This window comes from Oryzias latipes, chromosome 5, assembly GCF_002234675.1.
Source record: "Oryzias latipes chromosome 5, ASM223467v1".
Taxonomy (NCBI): Eukaryota; Metazoa; Chordata; class Actinopteri; order Beloniformes; family Adrianichthyidae; genus Oryzias; species Oryzias latipes.
The window spans coordinates 6,905,175-6,929,036 of NC_019863.2; the positions used below are offsets into that span (position 1 = coordinate 6,905,175).

General features: G+C 42.2%; 1 protein-coding gene across 2 annotated transcripts in view; it reads left to right on the top strand.

Moving 5' to 3' along the window:
* Positions 1-23,862, top strand: part of LOC101174417 (chromodomain-helicase-DNA-binding protein 6) — an 82,415-nt gene that overhangs the window by 12,098 nt on the left and 46,455 nt on the right. For both annotated transcript variants that reach the window (XM_023954827.1, XM_023954828.1), the window contains exons 2-6: positions 9,537-9,586; positions 17,021-17,633; positions 18,058-18,181; positions 18,776-18,929; positions 19,855-20,004. In XM_023954827.1, coding sequence (XP_023810595.1) covers positions 9,557-9,586; positions 17,021-17,633; positions 18,058-18,181; positions 18,776-18,929; positions 19,855-20,004 — 1,071 coding nt within the window. In that variant the 5' untranslated portion in view covers positions 9,537-9,556. The remainder of the gene's footprint in view (positions 1-9,536; positions 9,587-17,020; positions 17,634-18,057; positions 18,182-18,775; positions 18,930-19,854; positions 20,005-23,862) is intronic.

A 23,862-nucleotide genomic window follows, 5' to 3' on the forward strand; every position in this document is an offset into this window, starting at 1 on the left:
GACAGTTTTAAATTCATATTAACATTTGGTTCTGTAAAAGCACAGTGGAAAAAAGCAGCAGATTTCAGCATGGGGAGATCTAATGAGGATGTTTATCCTCTTGTCAGAACAATCGTACTAATTATCAGTCAATAACAATTCCCTCTATCTTGATTTGATAAAGTAGTAGTCATATCTTCTTGATAACGTCTTGTGGTCTTTACTCTGTTGATTCTTAACTACCAGCCATTAATGCTTACATCTGGGAGCTTCTGCATCTTTGCATTTTTTCAGCACAACACCAGCTCTGTAATGTTATGTAGACATTGCTAATAAAGTTCCATACAAAGTGGATTCATGTCTGTGATTGGTAGGGGTATAAGGATTGATGCATTAATTAATAAATCAATTTATCCACACAGATCAATCTGGCTGAGGCAAGTTGGTAATTGAATCTAATCGAATCAACCTATACCAGGGGTCGGGAACCTTATTTGCCGAGAGAGCCATAAACGCCACATATTTTTAAATGTAATTTCGAAAGAGCCATACATTTACGTAGTGTCCTTTTCCCACACTGAGGCACGGAGACTTAACCTCTTTTAAGGTTCTTTATTCTGGTTACTGCAGACCACAACAAACGCCGAACAATTAATTCAGCAACTCCTGAATCTCTCCCGCTGAGACGAGAGCGATTCTCCCAACTTTATATTCACCTGCTCCCGCTCCAGCCCTCACATTACCCTTATTCGGCCCATAGCTGAACTCCATTGGTCCAAACTACCTAACAGGCTGAGCGACGGAACTGAGGGCCAATCAGATCTCTGCTTGATGCGTTAAATGAACTCCAGAACTTTTAACGCGGCCCAACAGCCAAGTTAAACTCAGTCCGCGACAATATGTTTAAAACTAAATATACAAGTGAATGTGTGCATTTGATGTAATTTCAACATTTTTAAAGTACAATAAGTCTGTGGATTCTTTTTAATAACATTGTTATGCTGTTGCTAATAAATGATGAATATTTCTCGTGGTTTTGCTGATGGTTTAGTCTGATTGATCCGCGGTGAGTTTCTGCTTCATGCAGGCGTTGAGAAAGTTAAACGTGATCGTTGGTTGGTCTGAATGTTCTGTAGATGTGAGACAGTCTGCTCACATGCAGACGCGGAGTTAAACAGACACTCACACGCTGCAGTGAGTGACGGGCAGCGGGTTTTACGTTTTTACAATCCCTGCGCGATTCACCTGCTGCCTGTCCCCATACCCCCCCACACTCTGCTTTCTTCCTCTCACATCCCGTCCCCGCAACTGCGCGCTCTTTCTCAGAGACGGGAGCGCGCAGTTTTAGGCACGTCAATTCACAGGTTTCCGGCTGGTACAAACTCTGTGAAATAACAAATAATAGTAAACTGATAATGCTGGCGCAGATTTTTCTCTCCAAGCACCGCTACTACTGCGCGCCTCTGGCATCGCATTGCGCCCGAGAAGGACTGGCCTAATGAAAAAAAAAACTATAATTAAAGATTTGTCTGCGAGCCACATGTGACCATCAAAAGAGCCATATATGGCTCGCGAGCCATAGGTTCCCGACCCCTGACCTATACTATTAAAAATCTTTTCAATATTAAATAAATCAATCAGTTTTTTGGTCTAATTTGCATGTTTGGTTTGGCAAAGATTTTACCAGACAAAACCCTCTGGCTTAGGCCCCCTCATGACTACATTAAAAGAATAACATCAGCTTTTTTTTACTTTAAGGTAAAAAGGACCAAGTGCACCACAGTGGACAACACACATGTGATGCAGCAAAAACTGATGATTCCATCATTCCAGTCCAATGTGTGGAAACACTTTGAATTTAGCAAAGACATGTGACCATCCAGTGTGCTAGAATGTTCCAATAATGTTCCCTTTGGATCATTTGGATGTGGAAAAACAACAGTGGGCTGAACTTTAGGAAACCAAAATGTGAATAAATGTGACATTCATTCTTGTTTACTCGTTTGTTTGTACACATATTTAATTTACTCTTGATTATCTTGAAAAAATCCAAAGAATCTGTAAAACTTCACCTGCACTGTTCAGTACCAGGTATTTATCTCTGAGTCACACTGGTTGAGGTTTTGGCTAAAGATGTCCTGTAACCATTTTAGGTCAGTCAATTAGGATCCAATCGAATCGTTTAAAATGTACCAAAATCAAAACTGAATCGGATCGCCATCCATAAATTATGGTATGAATCGACTTGTTTTTACAATGAATCGTTACACCCCTATTTATTATATTTAGAAAATGCTGTTTTTTATGAATATCCTGTGAAAGAATATTGTATTTATCTGTCATGTCTTAAAGTCCGGTTCGTGAAAATATTGACTGACTTCAACCAGTTTATGGTCACATACTGGTGACACATGGAACAACTCATTAGCATAGCATTAGTGCCTAACAACACTGCTGTCTCCAAATCAACATTTTTCGTTAAACTCTGTTGCTGCTGTCGGTCTAGCAGTTTCCCTCCAGTTCTGTCTGAAACCCAGTAAACTCCTCACTTGTTCCGCTGCTTCATCAGCCAAACAATGGACTGAGTTGAATTAACCGAAGTGACGGCAGCGGGGAGTGTCTTCTATCATGTGTGCTTGTGCACCTCTTGTGCGCACAGTAGAGGAGGAATTAAAGAGAAAACCACCAAGAGGAGGGTAATAAACAGCTAATTTAGCACAAACATCTTTTACTTGGCGAACATAAAAGAAGATTTTTGTGTTAATTTCGGACCCTGCATATGCTGATTATTTGCTGCAAGATACTAAATGACACTTTTTTTCGTCATCACAAAGTGACTGGTGAGCCCTTCACTCACAGGAGGCAAATTTTCTCTTGGTGCCGGCTACTTTTGAGGCCCCTGCTATTGCACACAAATGTTGACCCCTGACCTCAGTCTAACTTCACTCCTCTTTCCCATAACTTCATTGTGACTCATCAGCTTTTATTCCTCTGCGGTTTCTCTGTTCATCTCCCGTCTTCTTCAAAATGACACCAAAACATTTTCTTTTCAAAATAAAATAAATCGATTATTTCAACATTGGAGGAAATTGGACTGTAGTGATGGCTTAATCAGTCTTTGCTGCATCATGTGTGATGTCTGCTGTGATGCACTTGGTCGTTTTTATCTTATAGTCAGATAAACCTACCGTACTTCAATCCAAATGGTATAATTATATAGTAATATAATATTATCACGATAAGCGATTTCTTTCATTTTGAAACACATTTTTAATGGTTTAGGTTAATTCGATTCAATAAAAATCTTGCTTTAGACTAATTGAGCTGGTTAGGTAAATTGCTTCATGAGATTAGAGATTAGATTAGATTAGCTTTATTGTCATTGTCCATTGTACAATGAGATTGAAGCATCGCCATCAGTGCAAGAATAGCAAGGAAGGAACATCGTAGTACAATATAAAACAAACAGTATATACAAGTGTGTCATTGATTAATTGTTACACCACTACCATGTTATCAGAGTGAATGGTTTTATGTACAAAGATGCACCAATAAATAGTATAGGGACTTAAACTGCCTTCACACCGAATGTGATTCGCACAGCGGAGGCGGACAGTTTCAATGTTACGTCTATGGTACGGTTGTGATCTGAGGTCCTGTGGTGCGATTTGACTGGAGCGGCCGGATGGCCAGTTCAATTTTGGCTAGGTCGCCGCATCGCATCTACCCATCAGGGACTCAGCTTTGGACATGTGACGTTTTCAGTGAATCGATCAGCGGATTGAATATACATCCAATGCAAGCGTTTTTGTCCAAATTCAGCCCGACCCGAATTTGCCACGTGAATCGTGTTTGGTGTGAACGCAGCTGAAGAGTTAAACCACTTTCCATTGGTCTGGCCCTCACCTTTTTGAGATCAAAGCTGAGGTCTTTTCACTCTCATACAGCTCCTGCTCTTTAATGTGTGTATTCACACCAGTCATGGTGGAGTGTTAACCCCAACCCTAACCAGATGGGGAAGTGACTGAGGTGCATATGCCCTGTTAAAAACAAACAGACTGCTACACAACAAGCCAAAACTGATAAACAGCATTGCTAAACTTGGTGTTTTTTTTCCTTAACCAGCAGTTGGGGGGTGGCGGCAGTGATGGTGGGGGTTGAAAACACTTTATTTCTTTGCTGAAATTTGAGACTTTTTAATAAACGAACTATACAAATTATTGAAACTTCATAGTAATATATTTAGATCTGCTCTATTTGTCGTTTTGAAGGATTTTGTAACAATTATTTTCTGGTCATGATTGCGGTCCATTACTGACGGGGCTCTACTCCTGGGTCTGCCACAAACTCTGCCAGTAGTTCTGGAATGACTGACTAACTATATCAGCTTTTTCGACCCACAGAATGTTGACATTGTTGCAACATTGAAAAGGTTTTCTTTCTAGAATTTGATTTTGACCCCAATAAGTAAGACACTGAATATAGTGCGACCATTATGTGAAAAACACAATATGAGGAGTATCTATCATTCCAAAATAGTCAAATATTAGGGCATAAATATGTGAAGTTAAAACAAAAACTTTGTTTACAACGTCCAATCTTACAAAATCACTAACTTTTTGTGTGTAGTTCATTTCACATTCTCTTGTCTGCACTATAAATATCCCTTAACCTGGGTCATTGCCTACCTTTGTGTTATTGTAAAGCTTTTTGGGTGTTGCTTTTTTTGGCTTGATTTTCCTACTTTTTCAGCCACTTTTCCCTCACTTTTAATATACTGCTCCAGAAATTGCAGTCCAGGACTTTGTGTTTCTGCTCAGTTACCCCTGTAACAACTGGCGGGGCAAAGGGGCGGCTGTGGTGCTGTGGTACGGCAGTCGACCCATGATCATAAGATTGCACGTTCTATTCCTGCCTGCACGCCCATGAGTCGATGCGTCCTTGGGCAAGACACTGTACCCCACCTTGCCACTGGTGGTAGGTTGGCGACAGTGTTTGGCAGGGAGCCGCCACCAGTGTGTGAATGTGTGTGTGAATGTGTGTGTGACTGGGTGAAAGGGTCTGTGACTGTAAAGCACTTTGGGCCTTGTAGGTAGAAAAGCGGTATATAAGTATACGCTATTTACCATTTTACCATTTACAATCAGCTCTTCAAAGTTCATTTTCCATCACACTTGTAGAGCCTGTCAACACATTTCCATCTTAACCTGCTGCTCATCCTTCCAACCAATCACTGTATTTGAGAACTGGACTGAGTGCTTTGCCCCACCTAGTGTTCAAAACAGGAAGTGGCTCCAAGAAGCCAAAATCCCATCGACTTCTATGGAGAAATATACAGCTGTTAGTCAGTCATTCTATTGGTCAGAATAACTATTCTTGATCTGATCTATAAGTATACGCTAGGCCTGCACAATATACCGCAAATTTATCGTTATCGCAAGATCAAGCTGTGCAATATGCATATCGCAAAACACAGCAAAAAATGCAATAAATGGTTACCTTAAATGTGCTAAAACAATCTCATGGCAGCTTAAATTATTTAACGAATCAAATATATCCCTTTATGCATTTGACCAATCGGATAGAGCCTTTAGCGTTGTTGACCAATCAGATGGAGCCCTTTTATGTTAGATGTTCCCTCCTATGTCAACGAGGGTCATTTGGAGTACAATTCTTAAGGCCCGTACACACCGGGACGAATATTCGCCAGGCGTTATTCGCCAGCGTTTTTCGCCACGTTTTTTGTGTTCACACCCAGGCGATTTTCGCTGACGATGAGTGGAGTGAACATGCAATTTCATTCCCTGACATTAGATGGCGCTTAATGTAAAACCGAAATACTCCTGTACACAAGGTGGCGCTGCGCAACTTTACGCTTCTTAAACTCGCTTTTCCCTCAGAAGAAGAGAGCAAGTATTTACGCGCTTGTCAGAATCAAACAAAGAAAACATGAATATTTCAAGCACCAGTAGCTCCAACTGGTGCTTGGTTCGGGGATGTTTTAGAATGTCCGTCATTATTGCTTCGCGGCTGTGTAGACGCTACTTGGCGTCTATCTTCTTCGCTGGTATGTGTGCTCAGCAAGGCAGTTTTGTTTGAGCGCCCCCAAGTTGTGTTTTACTGTAACTTCAGAAGCTCCAGACACGTGAGCAAAAGCGCCGTTCTCATTGGTCGAGTAGATTTCGACGCGACGCGTCGAAAAAAAAAAACGAACCCGAGGCGTTTTTTTTTTTTTGACGCTTTAACGCCTGGCGTTTTTTCGCGTCGGTGTGCACACTCTCATTGGGGCCCTTTGTTTAGTCACGAGGCGTTAAACGTCGGCGAAAATCGCCGGCGAAATTCGTCCCGGTGTGAACAGGCCTTTAAAGTGTTGCAATAAATGGGAGTGATGTTTTTGGTTGTTTCGCTATTTGTTTATATACCGCAAATTATATCGTTATCGCAATTTTAATCCCTCATATCGCATATCGCAAGTTTTCCTCATATCGTGCAGCCCTAGTATACGCCATTTAACAACTGTCATCACTTAGGTTTCACCTGATCTCTCGCTGCAGTCGATTTTTTTTGTCTTTTACTCCAGACTCCATATTGACACGTTACAGAAAACAGCAGTGATTCAGGAGACATCTGTTGGTGTTCTGACAGCACACTCCTTATGAACAGTCAGGACCATAAGTATTTGGACAGAGACACACTCTTTCTAATTATGTTTCTGTACATTACCACAGTGAATTTTAAATAAAACAACTCAGATGCCATTGAACTGCAGACTTTCAGCTTTTATTCCATGGGTTGAATAGAAAGATTGCATAAAAATGTGAAAAACTAAAGGATTTTTTAAACACAATCCCTTCATTTCATGGTCTCGTAAGTAATTGGACAATTGACTTCCATGCTATTGCATGGGCAGGTGTGGGCAATTCCCTTGTTATTTCATTATGAGTGAAGCGGATAAAAGGCCTGGAGTTGATTAGAGGACTCTGCTTGCATTTTGAAGATTTTGCTGTGAACAGACAACATGCGGTCAAAGGAGCTCTCCATGGAGGTGAAAGGAGCCTTCATTAAGCTGAGAAAACAGAAAAAAACCATGCGAGAAATTGCTACAGTATTAGGAGTGGCAAAATCAACTGTGTGGTACATCCTGAGAAAGAAAGAAAGCACTGGTGAACTCAGCAACGCAAAAAGACCTGGACGTCCACGGAAGATAACAGTGGTGGATGATCACAGAATCATTTCCATGGTGAAGAGGAACCCGTTCACAACAGCCAACCAAGTGAACAACACTCTCCAGGAGGTAGGCGGATCAATATCCAAGTCTACCATCAAAAGAAGACTGCATGAAAGTAGATACAGAGGGTACACTGCAAGATGCAAGCCACTCATAAGCCTCAAGAATAGATTGGACTTTGCTAAAAAGCATTTAAAAAAGCCAGCACAATTCTGGAGAGTCATTCTTTGGACAGATGAAACCAAAATCAACCTCTACCAGAATGATGGCAAGAGAAAAGTATGGAGAATGCGTAGAGAAGCTCCTGATCCAAAGCACACTACATCATCAGTAAAACACTGTGGAGGCAGTGTGATGGTCTGGGCGTGCATGGCTGCTTGTGGCACTGGGACACTAGTGTTTATTGATGACGTGACAGAGGACAGAAGCAGCCCAATGAATTCAGAGACAGACTGTCTGCGCAGATCCAGGTGAATGCAGCCAAACTGATTGGACGGCGTTTCATAATACAGATGGACAACGACCCAAAACATATAGCCAAAGCAACTCAGGAGTTTATTAAAGCAAAGAAGTGGAATATTCTTGAATGGCCAAGTCAGTCACCTGATCTTAACCCAGTTGAGCATTTCACTTTTTGAAGACTAAAATTCAGACAGAAAGGCCCACAAACAAACAACAACTGAAAGCTGCTACAGTAAAGGCCTGGCATTCAGCAGGAGCATTCAGAAGGAGAAAACCCAGTATCTGGTGATGTCCATGAGTTCAATACTTCAGGCTGTCATTGCCAACAAAGGGTTTTCAACCAAATATTAGTAATGACATTTTTTTTTCAGTTATTTCATTTGTCCAATTACTTACGAGCCAAAAAATGTGTCTCTGTCCAAATATTTATGGTCCTGACTTTACCTCATTGATGAAATGGGTATCAAGTCCAAACTAATAATGAACAACCCGCTGTTTTTATGTGGCAGTAAGCTGAGTCAGTCTTGTCTTGTGTCTAACAACATTGGTTAAGAGCGCTCCATTAAACCCGAACCAGGGCTCATAATCTTCTTTTCAAATGTCCACAGATTGTTTGTAGTCAATCCTTCGTTGATGTATTCAAAGGAAACACATCAAACGTGAGGCTAGAGCTGGGTTTCACCAATGTTTTCCAGAATCTTTTTGATTTGATTCACCAGAGCCTGGGCCGATTCAATTCAGTTTTTTGATTCTTTTAATCCACTCCATTAGATTCAATTCAGTTTTGAATTTACACGTTAACACATTTTGAAATTTGTAGAGAAATACAATAATAATCTATTCATGATATTTATATTTATAAAATTCAGCTCACACACTATAAATATTATTAGTCAAATAAAAACCCAATGATATTATTAACACCATACAGTCTTACGTGGTTTCTCAAAAGGAGAAGCTCCAACAAAAATTTGCAGATCATTGCGTTCTGCCTCTCCTGGAGAGAGTTTCTGTTTGGCCACTAGGTGGAGCTCACGCTACAGCATTAAACTTTATTGAGCAAAAAACGGCACTTTAGACGACAAATGGCTACTTAAAAAAAAAGTCCTTAGAAAAGTTTAAAATATTCATGCCTGTAGATCTATAAAAGTGTTCATTTAGTCAGCAATGTATTTTTAGGTTGACCAGCATTAGCATTAGCCGTCCTATGGGAAACTCCATTAGCATCAAGCTAGCGGACTTTAGCTTTACTGCTGTTATACCTTAAGTCACTGGAAAAGGAAAGGCATAAAAGATCGACTTTTATGGATCAATTACTGATTTATTAAACTTGGATCGATTCTGATTGATTTACTGATTTTTATCACCCCCGCCATACCTAAGACCAGAAGGACTGACTAGGACTCGGCTCCATGAAGGAGAGCCTTAAACCTTCCTCTGCCAGTCTGTCAGTGTGCAGTGACCCACTTAATGCTAAGGCTTCATTCCTCTATTTTCTCACTAAACATCACAGCAATGCTGGGACACACTATATGCCAAAGTGGTCACTAATGGTAGCACCTTATAGCGCCTGACGGTGTCCAGCTGTGAATTTACCATCAGTACATTGTTCAGATGGGGATTTTTAGCCAAATATTTTAATGGTTCAGCTGCTTCCATCTGTAATATGTGAGTCTGAGAAAAATACAAACAGAACTTATTTTATTAGTAATACTTTGTTGTAATAAGTGTTTTTTTTTGCAATACTGCTAATGCATTTTGTGATGTAAGACCATTGAGTTCATGTTATGTTTTTTTATGTCATGTTTCTACATTGCAAAAAGACTTTTTGATTTGATTTTCGTTTGTTCTGTTTTTTTGTTTACAGATGCAGTGTCGAGATAGAAGATGAAAATCCTCAAGAAAGACAAGCAGCAGGTTTAAAATCTCACACTCATCCATGCAGTCATAGCTGTTTAAAATGTTTGTGGGCTCTTTTGAGGGATTCTGTGATGCTGAAAGCTGACACCAGTGATGATTGAGCCGAAACACTGCCCCCAGCATTAATGAGAACCCTGTTGACCAAACAGGGGAAAACAACCTTTTTGTTCTTCCCGATTTGAGCTTTTTGGCTTCATTTCCTGCCGACAGTGGCTCAGGCGGTTGAGCAGGTCGTCCAGTGATTGAAGGGTTGGTTGTGTCCTTGGGCAAGACACCTCACCCTCCCTGCCTTCAGCATGGCTCCAATGGTATGTAAATGTGTATGACTGTCCCTGTGATGGTCACAGGGGCCGTCTTGCAGCCACGCCTTTGTCCGTCTGCCCCAGGGCAGCTGTGGCTACAACAGTAGTCACCATCGCCAAGAATGAGGAGTGAATGAATAACGGACACACATTGTAAGCGCTTTGAGCATCTGTGCTGATAAATCTAATCCATTATTACTACACACCTGCAGAACTCTACATGCTGAGAAACTCCTGCAGCATGTGTGTGTGCATACGTCTGCTTGTGTCTATATGTATATTTTAGTTTGTGTATGTGTGTGCATCTGAGTGGGTCGGTTAGTGTATTTGTGGATGTGTTGTGTTTGCATGCGTGTATGGCAGTTGGTGTATGTGTGCTTGTGTTTGCTCATCTGCATTGATCTCACGAAGCTCAGAAGATCCCGTTCCGAGGTTCCCTCACTATTTTGCGGATCATCTTTCACTGCCTCGCTGTTTGTGTGATTTTGTTTTTTATGTTTTTTTTAGAAAAAAAGCAGAGCACTGTGTTCTGATTGGCTCTTGATCTTGTCAATCGATCTCTCCAGTGCTGTGTTTTCTCTACAGAGACGTTCAATTTGCCAGAGTGGCTTAAGTCTTTGATCAGATCTTTGGTTTCATTCGATGATCCTGGACGTTTCTTTCTACAAAGGTTTAACCTTTAAGAGTTTAAAGAAGAGAGAAAAGTGTGAAAATGTTTATCTCTGTCCGAGAAACGTGGAGAACGGGTGCAGTGAGGAGTCTCACAGCCTTAAAACATCTAGAATCCTACTTTGCCAATATCACCTATTTATGGAACGCATCCCCTGTGATAAACGAGGGAACATTGTAATGCAGTTTTTCATGAAATCGGGGTTGCTGCTGTTGTTTTTGGAAAAGGCCTCCTGTGCATGTGAGTGCGTGCACATCAAAGCAGACCCATGCATGATTCAGTCAGTCCGCCTGGTGTGCTGTTCATCAGCTCCTCGTTTTTCTGGGTTTTTCATCGTGTCTTTTATCCACACTTTACCTTCTTTTTGATGTTTTAAAACTTGATCATTCTCACATTGGTGCCTGTCTTATTGGACGTTTTTTACTGCTGTAAATCTACCAAAAAAGCCAGAGGGAAGATGTGCTTCAGGCGTGTTGGCTTGTCCATAGTGCTTGCAGTGCTGGAAGTCTTTGGCTGTTGGTCAAAAACTTGTGTGGCGTCTGCAAGCAGATCCAAAACAGAGCCATTCTGCTGCAGAGCTGGCACAGAAGCCATTGGGATCCTTCTAAAAACCTGCAGCCAATGTGTGTTATCTATGGATTAATCTATGGATTTAAAGACCACTTCCATTTGCTCTCAGTGCACAACCCTCCTATTGCTAACCTTCAGGTGTTGCATGAGAAGAAACAACAGCAGATAAACCACATTTGTTTGCCAGAAAGGAACATGACAATCCTGAAGTTGGTTTGAGAAAATGTGCTGTAATAAACTGAAACTAACCAGAATCTGTGACCTCTTTTTAACACCATGTCACAATTGTTTGGATACATTTTACTCTTGAAAAGAAAATGTAATCTGTTCCTGTTTAATGTTATCACTGCAGTTACACGCTACTGCCAGCAGGGGGTAGTACATCCAAACCAAGTGCCCAACTTTCCAACAATCCCCCATTTGACTGGAGTCAAATAATGCAGTTAGTTTGAATTAAATAATCAAATCCCCACAACTCAGGATTACTTCCAGCTCCTGGGTTAAAGCTGCTTATTGGGGTTCAGGCATACCAACAATAATCCTGTTTTTTAGGTGTGTTTGTGTAATTCTGTGTGAAAATCCCCTAAACCGCTTGTGTTAATCTCACTATTTAGCATTTACTCCTTCTGCTGTTTGCATGCCCCTAACAGTGCTCTCATGATTCACTCAAATCTCTTTGCATGGTCCAAACTTTCACATAAACCCTTTTAGTCTGAGTTAAAGGGTCTATGTCATTCTTTTGTTTAGCCTTTTGGGCCGGCTTTACACTGCAGGTCTTGATGCTCATATCCGATTTTCTGACTATATCCGATTTCTTTGACGACCCGCTTACATCATCTTTTAAAAGTGACCCGTATCTGATTTTTGCATTTACACTATACAATGCTGAAACTATCAAACGTAGACGTTCTGAGGACTACGTAGCAGTATTTCCGCATTCCGCGGACCTCTTTCGGACTGTTGTGACTGCGGTTGTCATGGAGGCAAGGCGGCGACGGAAGGAGGCGTTGCCTTGGGCGCTCCAGAGGGGATGCACGGGAGAGGAAAAAGGGGGGCTGGTCGGCCGGCTCATGTGCTCTCTCTGAGTTTTGAATGAGGAAGTGTTTGCAGACGTGCTGTACTAACAGTTTGATCCAAGTGTTGAACCTTTCCTGCGCGATGACTTCTCTTTTCCGACCGTGGTCAGAAACGCACGGGAGATTTCGTTTCCTCAGGGTTCACTTTTCCGTTCTGAACCCTCAGCCTCCAGAAAGACTCCAAAACTTTTGGGCGAGACACCTTCTTTTTAATCTACAGTTCTCCGACAGTCCCCCGCTCCGCGCTCACACACCCCTCTCTCCTAACACACACACACACGCAAGCACGCGCGTGCGCTCACACACACACGGTCCCCATCATACACGCCCCCCAAAGAAATAAACGGCTTCTAGCCTGCTGTTCCATAGCAATGGTGTCCCGCTTCATTAGTTACCGTTTGCGTCCGGACCGGGACCGGACCGGACATAACAGCGGTTTCCAACTACGGTCTGAAGCCTGAGGCTGAAAGGTAACACGCTGACAGCAAAATCAGCACAAAAGCATCTTAATAAGTCATGTGATCTCAGTTGGTGGTGTCCTGAATTGATGTCACTGACGAACGACTCGCATTTACTGGGGAATATCCGATTTGTCTGCTTACATGGCACACGCAAAAGCACGTATCCGATTCGTTTCCGATTTATTTCCACATATCAGAGAGGCCTGTATCCGATCTGAGAAAAACGGAATCCATGCGCTTTTGTCCTGCTTACACGTTCACCGGTCATATCCGATCTGTGCCACGTGACAGGAAAAAATCGGAATTGGGTCACTTGAACCTTGCAGTGTAAAGGCGGCCTTAGAGTACACTGTATCCATATATATAATTTGGCACACTAAAGAACCATTTTATTATGAAATATACGTTATTTTCGCAGCTCCTTTTCCTACCTAAGATGACTCAATCTCTGAGGCTCTGCCTTTCTTTCCTTGTGGCTGTCACTCATTCCGTGATGTTAACCCTTGTGCTGTCCTATGACCCCACCCTTACATTGACGTGTTCTCCCTACCATGACAAAGGTGGATAAAGGTGGAAAGATTTCATGTAATCCATGGACACCAGTGAAGATCACAAATCATTGAAGAAAAAAGGGTCCTGAGCACTGTCTAGTGGGTTTAGATTAGTGTTTTTCAACCAGTGTGCCGCAGCACACTAGGGTGCGGTGGGAGATGGTCAGGTGTGCCGTGGGAAATTGCCCTCATTAACTGATCTAAAAACATTTACCATCTCCAGGATATCAGCTCTGTTGTCATCCAAACAGGCCCTGATAAAGTAGTAGTTAGGAATATGAAAGAACATAAAAAACTTTTTTCTTTGTTTTTATTTGATTCTTTTGAAGACACTTGGATAAGAATGACGGTACCATGATTTAGCTGCAGCATAACTGTTTTCTGAAAAGTCCCGCCCCTTTAACTGTCTCCTCCAATCATTCTTGGGGGCTTAATCAAATGTCATCAGTCTGACCAATCAGAAGTGGTTAAAGTCTTTACTTCCTTGTTCCGATTTTGCTCAGTTCCAACAAAAATACCAGCTAAAGCTCGTCTTTAGCGGTGTAGCTTTCCACAGAATCCGGTATCAGACCGTGGAAAAAGTGAACAAAACAATGAAGCTCGGAGACGTGAGTCTCTCTGCGTTCGTTGGCTTTTTGCACTACATCTCCCATGATGCAATGGGTTACAGTGACAGCGTCTCAGCGCACAATGAGCCTTTCTTTGTTAAACGTCTTGAAACCACAACAAACACACATCAAACACTTTTTAAATCTTTTAACTTAACTTTTATTACATCTTTTAAAAAAAACAGCTGCAACTTCCAGCTTTTTCTGCCACAATTATCACAAAAATGAATGTGAGATTGCGGAGGGGCTGTATATCAATACAGACTATGAGTTTCTCCTTTTTTCTTTAATTTTATTTTTTTATGCTAGTGTGGCGTGGGATTTTTGTCAAGGTTAAAGTGTGCCGTGGCTCAAAAAAGGTTGAAAAACACTGATCTAGATGACCCAAATCCCAATGTTAAAGTGCCTAGGATAGCACAAGGGTTAACCACGAACGCGTCTGCGTTTGGCCCCCGAAAACAAACATCTGAACTTTTGCAAATATGGATGTGCATATTGTGCATATGAAAAGAAAGCATTTAGCTGATCACCGCTAGCTCCATTGAGAAAGTGGGTGAGTCTGTTAGCCTTGGGGTGGGGCTGGCACCGCACACTCTGCCTGTTCTCAATTTGTGATGTAACCAGGTCGTTATTGTAAATAAGAACATTCTCAATAGCTTACCATGGTTAAATAAAGGTTAAATAAAAAATAAACAATGTGAGAACGCGCCTGTTTTCGTGGATTGGGAAGTTCTGGTGCTCAGAGAGCAGGTTTTTAGTGGAATAGTCAGAAATGCTTGAATGAATCAAAATATGGTTGTTTTTAGTGAGGAATGAACATTACAATAAACTTAAAAAACGACAAAAATGCTGATTTTACTTAATATAGGCCTTTTAAATCAACTTCATTTGTTGTTTACCGCTTGTTCTCTTTTTCAAGAAATACTTTGAGGTTTTTGTGCTTTTAGATGCATATTTTAGTTTGTGACTGAAAAGAGAAAAACTGCAGTAAACTCTCGTGACACATTTTTAGGAAATAAGTCGTGTAATTTCACCTTTTACTCACAGATTTTAACTGAAGATGAACAATGACTAGTTTTGATTCATATCTTAAAGCGTGTACACAAACTAATGCAGATCTGCTTGCAGGACGGTCTGGGTGACTACTAAGTCTTGGTGAATTGGCTTTTCCTTAAAGTCTGGTATCTGTGGACTGTGGATGTGTTCCTGACCTCCTGACCCGTCTGACGGACGGTAGTGAAAAGGCTGAAAAACAGTTTTTTGAGTCAGAAAATGTAGCATTTCACTGTGATGACGTTCATTCGCTAGTGAAGGTATTACCTTGTGAGTGGATCTATCCAGTTGCTTGTATTCCAAATCTTAAATCTTTAACAGAAAGTGCATGATGAGCGTCACCTGCTCATTTCCACTTGTCTGCATCCTACGAGGTATCAGTGCTGCGGCACATAGACCACATAGCACCTTTTGATGGGTTTGAAAGTGGTGATGCACCATAATAACTTTTTACAACCCGATTTTTTTTCTGCCTCTTGTGGCCGATACCGATAGATACTCAACCGATTTATTTATTTATTTTTTAATATTTGTAAAACGCTTCGGCAATAGTCACCGGCCCAGACGCTTTCCTTATTTTATTCCGAATGAGCGCTAGCAATGGCGGCAGCTTCATTGTGTGGCGACCTGGGGTCTAGCCCCGCCTATAGCCACTAAGACTCATGGGAAGTGTGGAATCGTGTGTGTGTGGAATCCCTCACCATAAGTGAGGGAGCTGTGAAGAGAAGTGACTGTCATGTTGTTACGCTGTTGTGTGTTTTCAAAATAAATAAAAATCTCCAAGGCTGCCAATTGCTCTCATTTCCCCGCTAGTGTCCAGCTGGGTCTTTACAATACACTTTCCACACTTTACGGTGGTGAATTTTTAAATTGTTGGGTTAAAGCTTGACCTTGTTTTCTCTTCTCGGGACACACGCTCCCATCAAACACATTTTTCAAACAGCGAGTGAGTCGTTGGTCTCAGACACGGTAAAGCCCACATGGGTGAGGGCTGCGCCATGTTGCAGACAGAGCTCTCTCGTGCAGGCCCTGAGAGGTGACGTCACTTACAGGCGACAGACGCTTGCAGGATGGGAGTGGAGGGGTGAGCAGACACCTTGCTGGCACAAGTAAATACAGAGTTGTGAGTGAGGAAGCGACGACAGTTTATGCTTTTAGTTATCTATTTTATCAGCAAATTTTTTTTTCTTATCGGAATTATCGGAATGATGTCATACTGTCCAATATTGGCCAATAATTATCGGTATCTGATATTATCGTGTAAACCTAGTTGAAAGGCCTGCTGACATTCAACAGCTTTTCAAATGGAACAGCCAATCCATTACTTGACATTAGCTGATTGTTATTGTAAACACAATCCTCTGTTTTCACAGAAAAGTCAGAACTGCTCTAAAGGTGTCAGCCATCAGCTGCTGCAGCCTCACTTGAAATGTTTCTGTGGGGTTATTCTGATTTTTTTTTATTTTTTTTTTTTTTTATGGGAAAAGTGCATCATTTCAAGCAAGCTGTTAGACAATTCACTTCTGCTTGAACCCACTGGCAGTCCGACAAAACTGAGAATTAGGCCTCAACTTTGGGAGTGAAGGTAGACGCTGAGCTGAGACCGGACTAACAAATTCATTTGCTTGTAAAGTCGAGCTTTTTCCACCTGAGCCAGCTGTCAATAGTCAAACCTGTCCTCTCCTTTAAGCAGTTGACACAATGATCCACGCCTTTATTACCACTAGGCTGGATTACTGCTTCCCTATATGTGAGCGATGGCACCTCGGCCGTTGCTCAACTCCAGCTAGTGCTAAATGCAGCTACACGTCTCCGAACTAGAACACAGAAATACGATCACATCTTCCCTGTTTTAGCTTCACTGCACTGGTTGTCTGTTCATTTTAGAATTCATTTTAAGATTCTTTTAATCATTTTTAAATCCTTACCTGGCTGTGAGCTCCTGCAGCCTTATGCCCCCCCCCCCCCCCCTTTTTTATTTTTATTTTTTTAATTATCTGTCGCACTTTAAAAGTCCAAGTGGAAATTAGGCTTGTGCTGAATCCAGTGTCATTATGGCACCTTTTATCCATTCACCAATGCACACTCAAATATTCAAATACACAAATAAATACATTTCTGACAAATGTCTCTTTTTCAGATGTTCCCAGGTCTCCTGAAGCACAACCAATCTCCGGGCTCCTCAACAGCTGCAGCCTGCTCATCTGACCAAAGCAGCAACACTCCAACTGCACTTCCCACAATTCCAAGGGGGCACCTGGTTGTGGGTTCCAAGGACCAGCTCTGTCTCCTCAGCCCTGTTGGTAGCTCTGCAGCATCCAATCACTGCACCACGGCCAGGGTCAGTGCTGCAAAGCACTCTGGACGAGCTCCACCACCTCCCTCCTCCCTGGGCGAAGAGGACGATGGAGGGGGTGGAGGCAAAGTCAAAAAGAAAAGGAAGAAAAAAGACAAAGAGCGAGGGAAAGCACAAGCAGAAGAAGACAAGATGGACAGCAAACCAAAGAAACGCAAGAAGCAACATGAGGGAATGGTTCTGACACTAAGGAGGAGCAAGGACCAGAATGAGCGCAGGACCAAGGGGAAGGATGGACGGAAGGACAGCGGGACACAGCAAGGAAAGGTGGAAGGCAGGAAGATACCTGGCCATGTTGTGGCCCTTGGACCCACTCCGGTTCCTGTTAAGGTTCCTGGAAAGAGAGGAAGGAAACCGAAGATCAAAGTTCTCCTTCCTCCTGACCCCTCAAACCAAGGTTTGTTTTAGTGTCCTACATGCTGACCCGCTTCTTCCACTGCAAACACCTACAGCTGACAGGAAAGTGTTCAGGCTTGACCCTTCTCTACACATTGTGTGTTTAAGTTAGTTCAGACTGAAATGATCTGCAGTCTGGGTCCCCCTGACCCCCATTCCCAATCAAAGTCCTCAAGTCACATCTCTGTGCAGCTAAAATTGGAAAGAGTCATTCACTTGCATGTGCACCTGCTCAAAAAGGCTCCAGGTACTTTGGTAGCGTTAGAAAGTGGATGCTGTGAACTCCGTATCCCCCCAGACTTGGACCAGGAAATATTTTGTCAACAGTACTCTGTCACCATTAAAGTGTGCACCAAAATGTCAGCTGGGTCAGTGTTGCTATTTTACTACTGTAACTCCATCACTCTGTCCCCCCCTCCCTGCAGCCCCTCCAGTGCAAGGTCATGGCGTCCAGGCAACCCAGAACCAAGCAAGGAACAAGAACCTGGCCAGCAGCAACACTGCCACTTTTACCATAGCAAAGCAGCGGGGGCGCAGGCCCAAGCCCAGGTAGGATGTTAGCCGCCTGGTGTTCATGCCTCCATGCCTGTTAGAGATTTATAAGATCATATTTTTCCTTTAAAGTTCTGCGTAAAGAACAGGATGAACTTAGTCTGTTTGTGTGTATTTCTTTTTGTGATGGTTTGTCTCTTTATTTGGGTTTTTGTGCGTGACTAAGTGTGTTGGCGTTTGCCTGTGTGTGTTGGTGTGTGCCTGTGTGTGTTGGTGTTTGCCTGTGTGTGTGTCCATGCCTGTGTGTATTGGTGTTTGCCTGTGTGTGTGTGTCCATGCCCGTGTGTGTGTGTCCATGCCCGTGTGTGTGTGTCCGTGCCCGTGTGTGTGTGTCCATGCCTGTGTGTGTGTCCATACCCGTGTGTGTGTGTCCATGCCCGTGTGTGTGTGTCCATGCCCGTGTGTGTGTGTCCATGCCCGTGTGTGTGTGTCCGTGCCCGTGTGTGTGTGTCCATGCCCGTGTGTGTGTGTCCGTGCCCGTGTGTGTGTGTCCATGCCCGTGTGTGTGTGTCCGTGCCCGTGTGTGTGTGGTGGCTGCAGCGGGGGCCGTGCTGCCGCTCTGATCCCTGATCATCCTCCTGGCTCCCACAGAGACCCCGCTGCCGCACCACCAGAGAAGAAAAAGAAAGGGAAGAGGAGAAACCAGGAGGCTGCTGTGCGGGAGGGGGCAGAGAGTGATGACACTACCGCCACATCAGCTGCTGCCATGGGGGGAGACGACAGCCAGGACTCCCTGGATAATGCAGTGAGTACCCAGGAAAACCCCCAGGAAGCCCTGGTTGTCCTTAGTTATCACTGCTGAGTTTAATTTGATTTAGATTGTCGTGGTTATCCAATTAAGTCATCATTTTTACGTTTATTGATTCTTTATATCAAGTCAGTACACATCAGTAAACATGTGTGTAAATCTTCTAGACCTAAAGCGATGTGTTTCTGGGTAAGAAGGTTCCTCATTGGGATCTCCATGAGCATGTTTCAGAAACTATACAGGCCAACTCCCAATAACTGCACAAGTCGACCTCAAGGAGACACCCTGTCCCTGCTGCTGTCCTTTCTAGTCCTGAATAAAATGGTTGCTACTCTCCAACCCGTAATTATAAAACAGGGGTGTGTATCAGCAAGAGTCTGGCGAAACAATACGCATTACAATACATGTCTTGCGATTCGATACATGTCGCAAAATTTTACCCGAACACAATTTCGTTGTTTTTTTTTTACTTAGAAAAAAGTCAATTTTTTTACCTTTTTACCTTTGTTCTGTCCTCAAAGCAGTGAAAAAGAACATTAGTTTTGAAAAAAAAATGGTGCCAAGAGAAGAGATGAATGAAAAAAGGATTGGACCATAGACGGAACCCTGAAAAACATCAGATTTTAAAGCAAAAGCTTTGGTGTGACTGGTCAAGAGAGTCAGTAACCTCAATGGAAGCAAGAAGAATAGAATGGAGATGTTCTGATCTGGTCTTTTCGTCTCATCTTTCCTCCCTCACCTCCTCTTATTTTATTTTCAGATTTTTTTCTAATTTAAACACTTCTTCTCTGTTCTACTTTTCTCTCTTTAAGTTGACCTTCTGCCTCCCCCATGCCCCTGTCCCTACTTCTCACCCATCCTTCAGTCCCTCCTTAGTTTTTGCTTGTTTGTCTCACACGTGGATTTCCTTTATTCTCTTCAGAAACGACGTTCGGGACGTCAGGTCAAAAGGCGAAAATACAATGAAGACATGGACTTTAAGGTGGTGGACGACGATGGAGAGACGATTGCAGTCCTCGGAGCCGGCCGAATATCGGCGCTCAATGCAACAGCGTTAGCGTGGCAGGCAGAGGTGAGCTAACACGCAGACTTCCTGACAAATTCAACTTTTCTGGAGCTTTCTCGTTTAGTTCTAATTTGGTATGAATTACATTAGGTACTTCTCCCAAAGGGTCTCCAAACTCATAAAACGTCCCCCATCACAACACAGGGGTTGACATAGCCCAGAAATTTGCACTGGCCCACAGGGCCAGTAGTTTTTGAAAGTTACTGGCCCGACACCACGCACAGCGAGACCCGGCGCTCCGCAGGTGCTTGCAACTTTAGGGGGGTCCGGGGGCATTCCCCCCCCGGAAAATTTTAATATGGTGCAATTTGGTGCATTCTGGTGACATCTAGCACTTATTTATACACTTTTCAATGACTAAAAATAGAGCATATCAAACTTAAATCTGCTCTAGTCTGTTTCAGATGTTTTGAAGAGAGCGCTGCAGTGTAGTAGTTAACACTAGTTAAGAAGTTTTCATGCTGCTTCTAATCACTGCTATTTCACATTTGTTCCTAATCAATAGTTAAGAAGTTTTATTTACTTTTTTGCCCTGACTGCCTTAAGGTTCTGCTTTTTGTTACTGTTGCAAAGTTACATTTACTTTTTAGTTACTTTAGTTACCTAATTAAATTAAATAATTGAAAAATTAAATACAATTAAATTACTGAGATCATTCAGCTAACTAGAAATACTTACTGCTTACAGTGTTGTAAAGAAAAACAAAATTAAGTAGTTTGACCTTATACTCCATTTGAGTCTGAGATTCAGGTATTTTGAGTTGCCTTTGATTCTTTGACATTCAGCTTAAAGCTTAGTGCATACAGTTTCATCTTCAATGCATTCATTAATATCTTGCTGTCCATAGCACTAATTCCACCCGTCACTCCATCTAACATATTCCTATCTATTCCTGCCATGTCTTCCACATCTCTGACATGCTTCAGTCTCTCTTCAGTGACGGTGTTGGATTTATGATCATCGCGGTGAAAAACCACCAGGGGGCGCGCTGATATGTGTGTCAGTTTAAATATATCTGCATAAAATGTAATAATAACCCACTGGCTTGTTCCTTTGTTGTTGCTGTTTAACATTGTTTAGTATTGAATTGTTACATTCAATAAAGTTTGGGGAAAAAAACGAGTGAGCGCGTGCCGCGTGGTGCTCGGCAGTGAAAGCCGAGCGCGCAGGCGGGAGAGGAGGAGAAGAGTGATAAAAGGTTTCCCATAGAAACCCTTGAAGTCTGAACACAGGACTAGCAGAAAAAGTGAATTATAAAGACGAGGTAAATCTACACGTTTTCGCAAAATATACTTTATTGTAAAAGGTGAAAAATGTATTAATTGTTAGATATTTTAGTGGCCCGAGCGGACAAGTAAAAAATAAAGTCTTGTGGTCCGTACTGCTCGAAAAACAGAACCGGGCCAGCGGACAAATGGCTATGTCGAGCCCTGCAACATGCCAATTAACACCCAGTGGGGGGTCCTTAGGCAAGACCCTTTACGCTACTGCCTCCCGAGCGCGGTTAGGCTCCCCCAGGGGATGGGTCAAATGCGGAGAAGAATTTCCCCATTGTGGGATAAATAAAGTACCAATTATTATCATTATTATTATTTGGATATCGCTTTTCTGCGTTCTTCGAAGACCCAAAGCGCTTTACAGCCACAGTTCACCCATTCACACACACAACACCAGCAAATACCAACACCTACATTCAAGGCAGTTATTGAACCTGCAATCTTTCGATCAAAGGTCGACCGCCCTACCACTGCACTACGGCCTCCCCATTAACCAAACCCTTATTTGTTACAATGAATGATCATGCATGCAAACATTTTTGAATAAATTTTTACCCTTTGTGGGAATATCTTCTAACATATGCCGTACACAATGAGGCTACGACCAACACAATTTGTTTCAACCGTTTTATTTATAGGTCGATTTACTTATTTTTTTAGAGTTCTAATCACTGCTTCTGTAAATACGTGTAAAAATGGAAAAAACTCACATGAAATTCACTGGTTCTGTGTAGGTGTTTACCTCAGTGACAGCCAACAGATGGATCAAGCTTTGGTCACATGAACCACAGATTTGTTGAAGCCCTTTTTACAGTTTTGTGACTCTCATATCACTAAACATTTAGAGGGGTGGCTAAAAGCCTGAAAATAAAAACCTTATGGTTGTGAAGATGCCCCCTCCCCCTCTTACTGAAAGATTCAAAGCCAGCAGCTTTACATCAGGGTATCTGGATGAAAAGATCTTTATCATGTTGGCTGTTTTTTTCCTACTCATTTGTGAGTGTGTGAATGTGACCTTGACTGGTCTTGACAGCTATGTCAGGATTTAAAGTCTTTGTGGGGAATGATAATGCAGACATAAAAACCCAAAGTGTGTGACTCAGGTTTTATAATTTTCAGATATTGATAACAAAAATGCCTGGTTATTTACTTCCCAATTCACCATCATCTGTATGATTATTATTCCTTTTATTGACCTGTATTTAACCTGGATAATTCTGTTGAGATTACAACTCTTTTTTGTAGGGGAGTCCTGGCAAGAGGCAGCCACAGTTGGTTACAACCACATTAAAACATTGAGACACTAAAGCATTTAAAATAGGCCTGCCCAATACATTCAACTTCAGCGTTATCTCAATATCAAGCTGTGCAATATGCATAACCCAAAGACCTCGAAAATTACGATGAATGGTAACCCTTAATATGCTAAAACAATCTTATGGTAGCTTCGGGAGCCAGTTTAGCTCGTGCTGGTCTGCGCCTTCCGTTCGTGAAACCAGGGTTCGAATCCGGGCTGCTCCCTATTCCCTTCTCCGCTTCTGTGCCGGTCCCAAGCCCGGTTATCTTGAGAGGGTTGCGTCAGGAAGGGCATCCGGCGTAAAACATTGCCAAGTTAACCATGCGACTCCTCCTTGAAAGAGAGGTTGTTCCGCTGTGGCGACCCCTGATGGGAAAAGCCGAAAGAGGAAGAAGAATCTTATGGCAGCTTTAAGTATTTAACAAATCAAATACCGTATTATCTGGACGATAAGTCGCTCCGGAGTATAAGTCGCACCAGCCCAAAAATGCATCATAAAGTAGAAAAAAACACAGATAAGTCGCACTGGACTGTAAGTCGCATTTTGACGGGAAATTTATTTGACAAAATCTGGGACCAAGAACTAATAACTTGCACAACCTCATATGACACAATCATAGCAGACTGTTTATCTCATAATTTCACAGTAATTCTTTCTCATACTTATTTATTTATTCCTTTCATGAAGCATCATTGGCCAACTAATACTCTGTTTTCATCCTGTATTTGTAGAAACAGTTGTCATTTTTATTGCATTTCTGAATCTATGAAATCATTGGAAAATAGAATATTATGTTGTTAGCCTTCAAGATCTTACTGTAAAAAAAGGTTTGCTGATTCTCTGAGTCACTTAACATACTCTTAACACTTAACATACCTCATATATCAAATTGACCCAGGAACGTCATCTCTGTTCCTCACAAATGAACATAACAGGAGGGTTAACAATGTATTTATTTCAATTTAGTTCTAATATAAGTCGCTGCGGAGTATAAGTCGCACCCCTTGCCAAACTATGAAAAAAAGGACGACTTATAGTCCGGAAAATACGGGTAAATCCCTTTTATGCATCTGACCAATCGGATGGAGCCCTCTTATGTTAGATGCTTGCCTCCGATGCAGACAAGGGTCATTTGGAGGATGATTTAAGTTAAGTTGATTCCTTTTTAAATCAAACGGTTGCAGTGAAACTAAAATTGTGCTTTTGGTTGTTTTGCTATTTGTTCGTATATCGCAAGTTATGTTGTTACTGCAATATTGCTCATTAGTATTGCAAATTTCCTCATATTA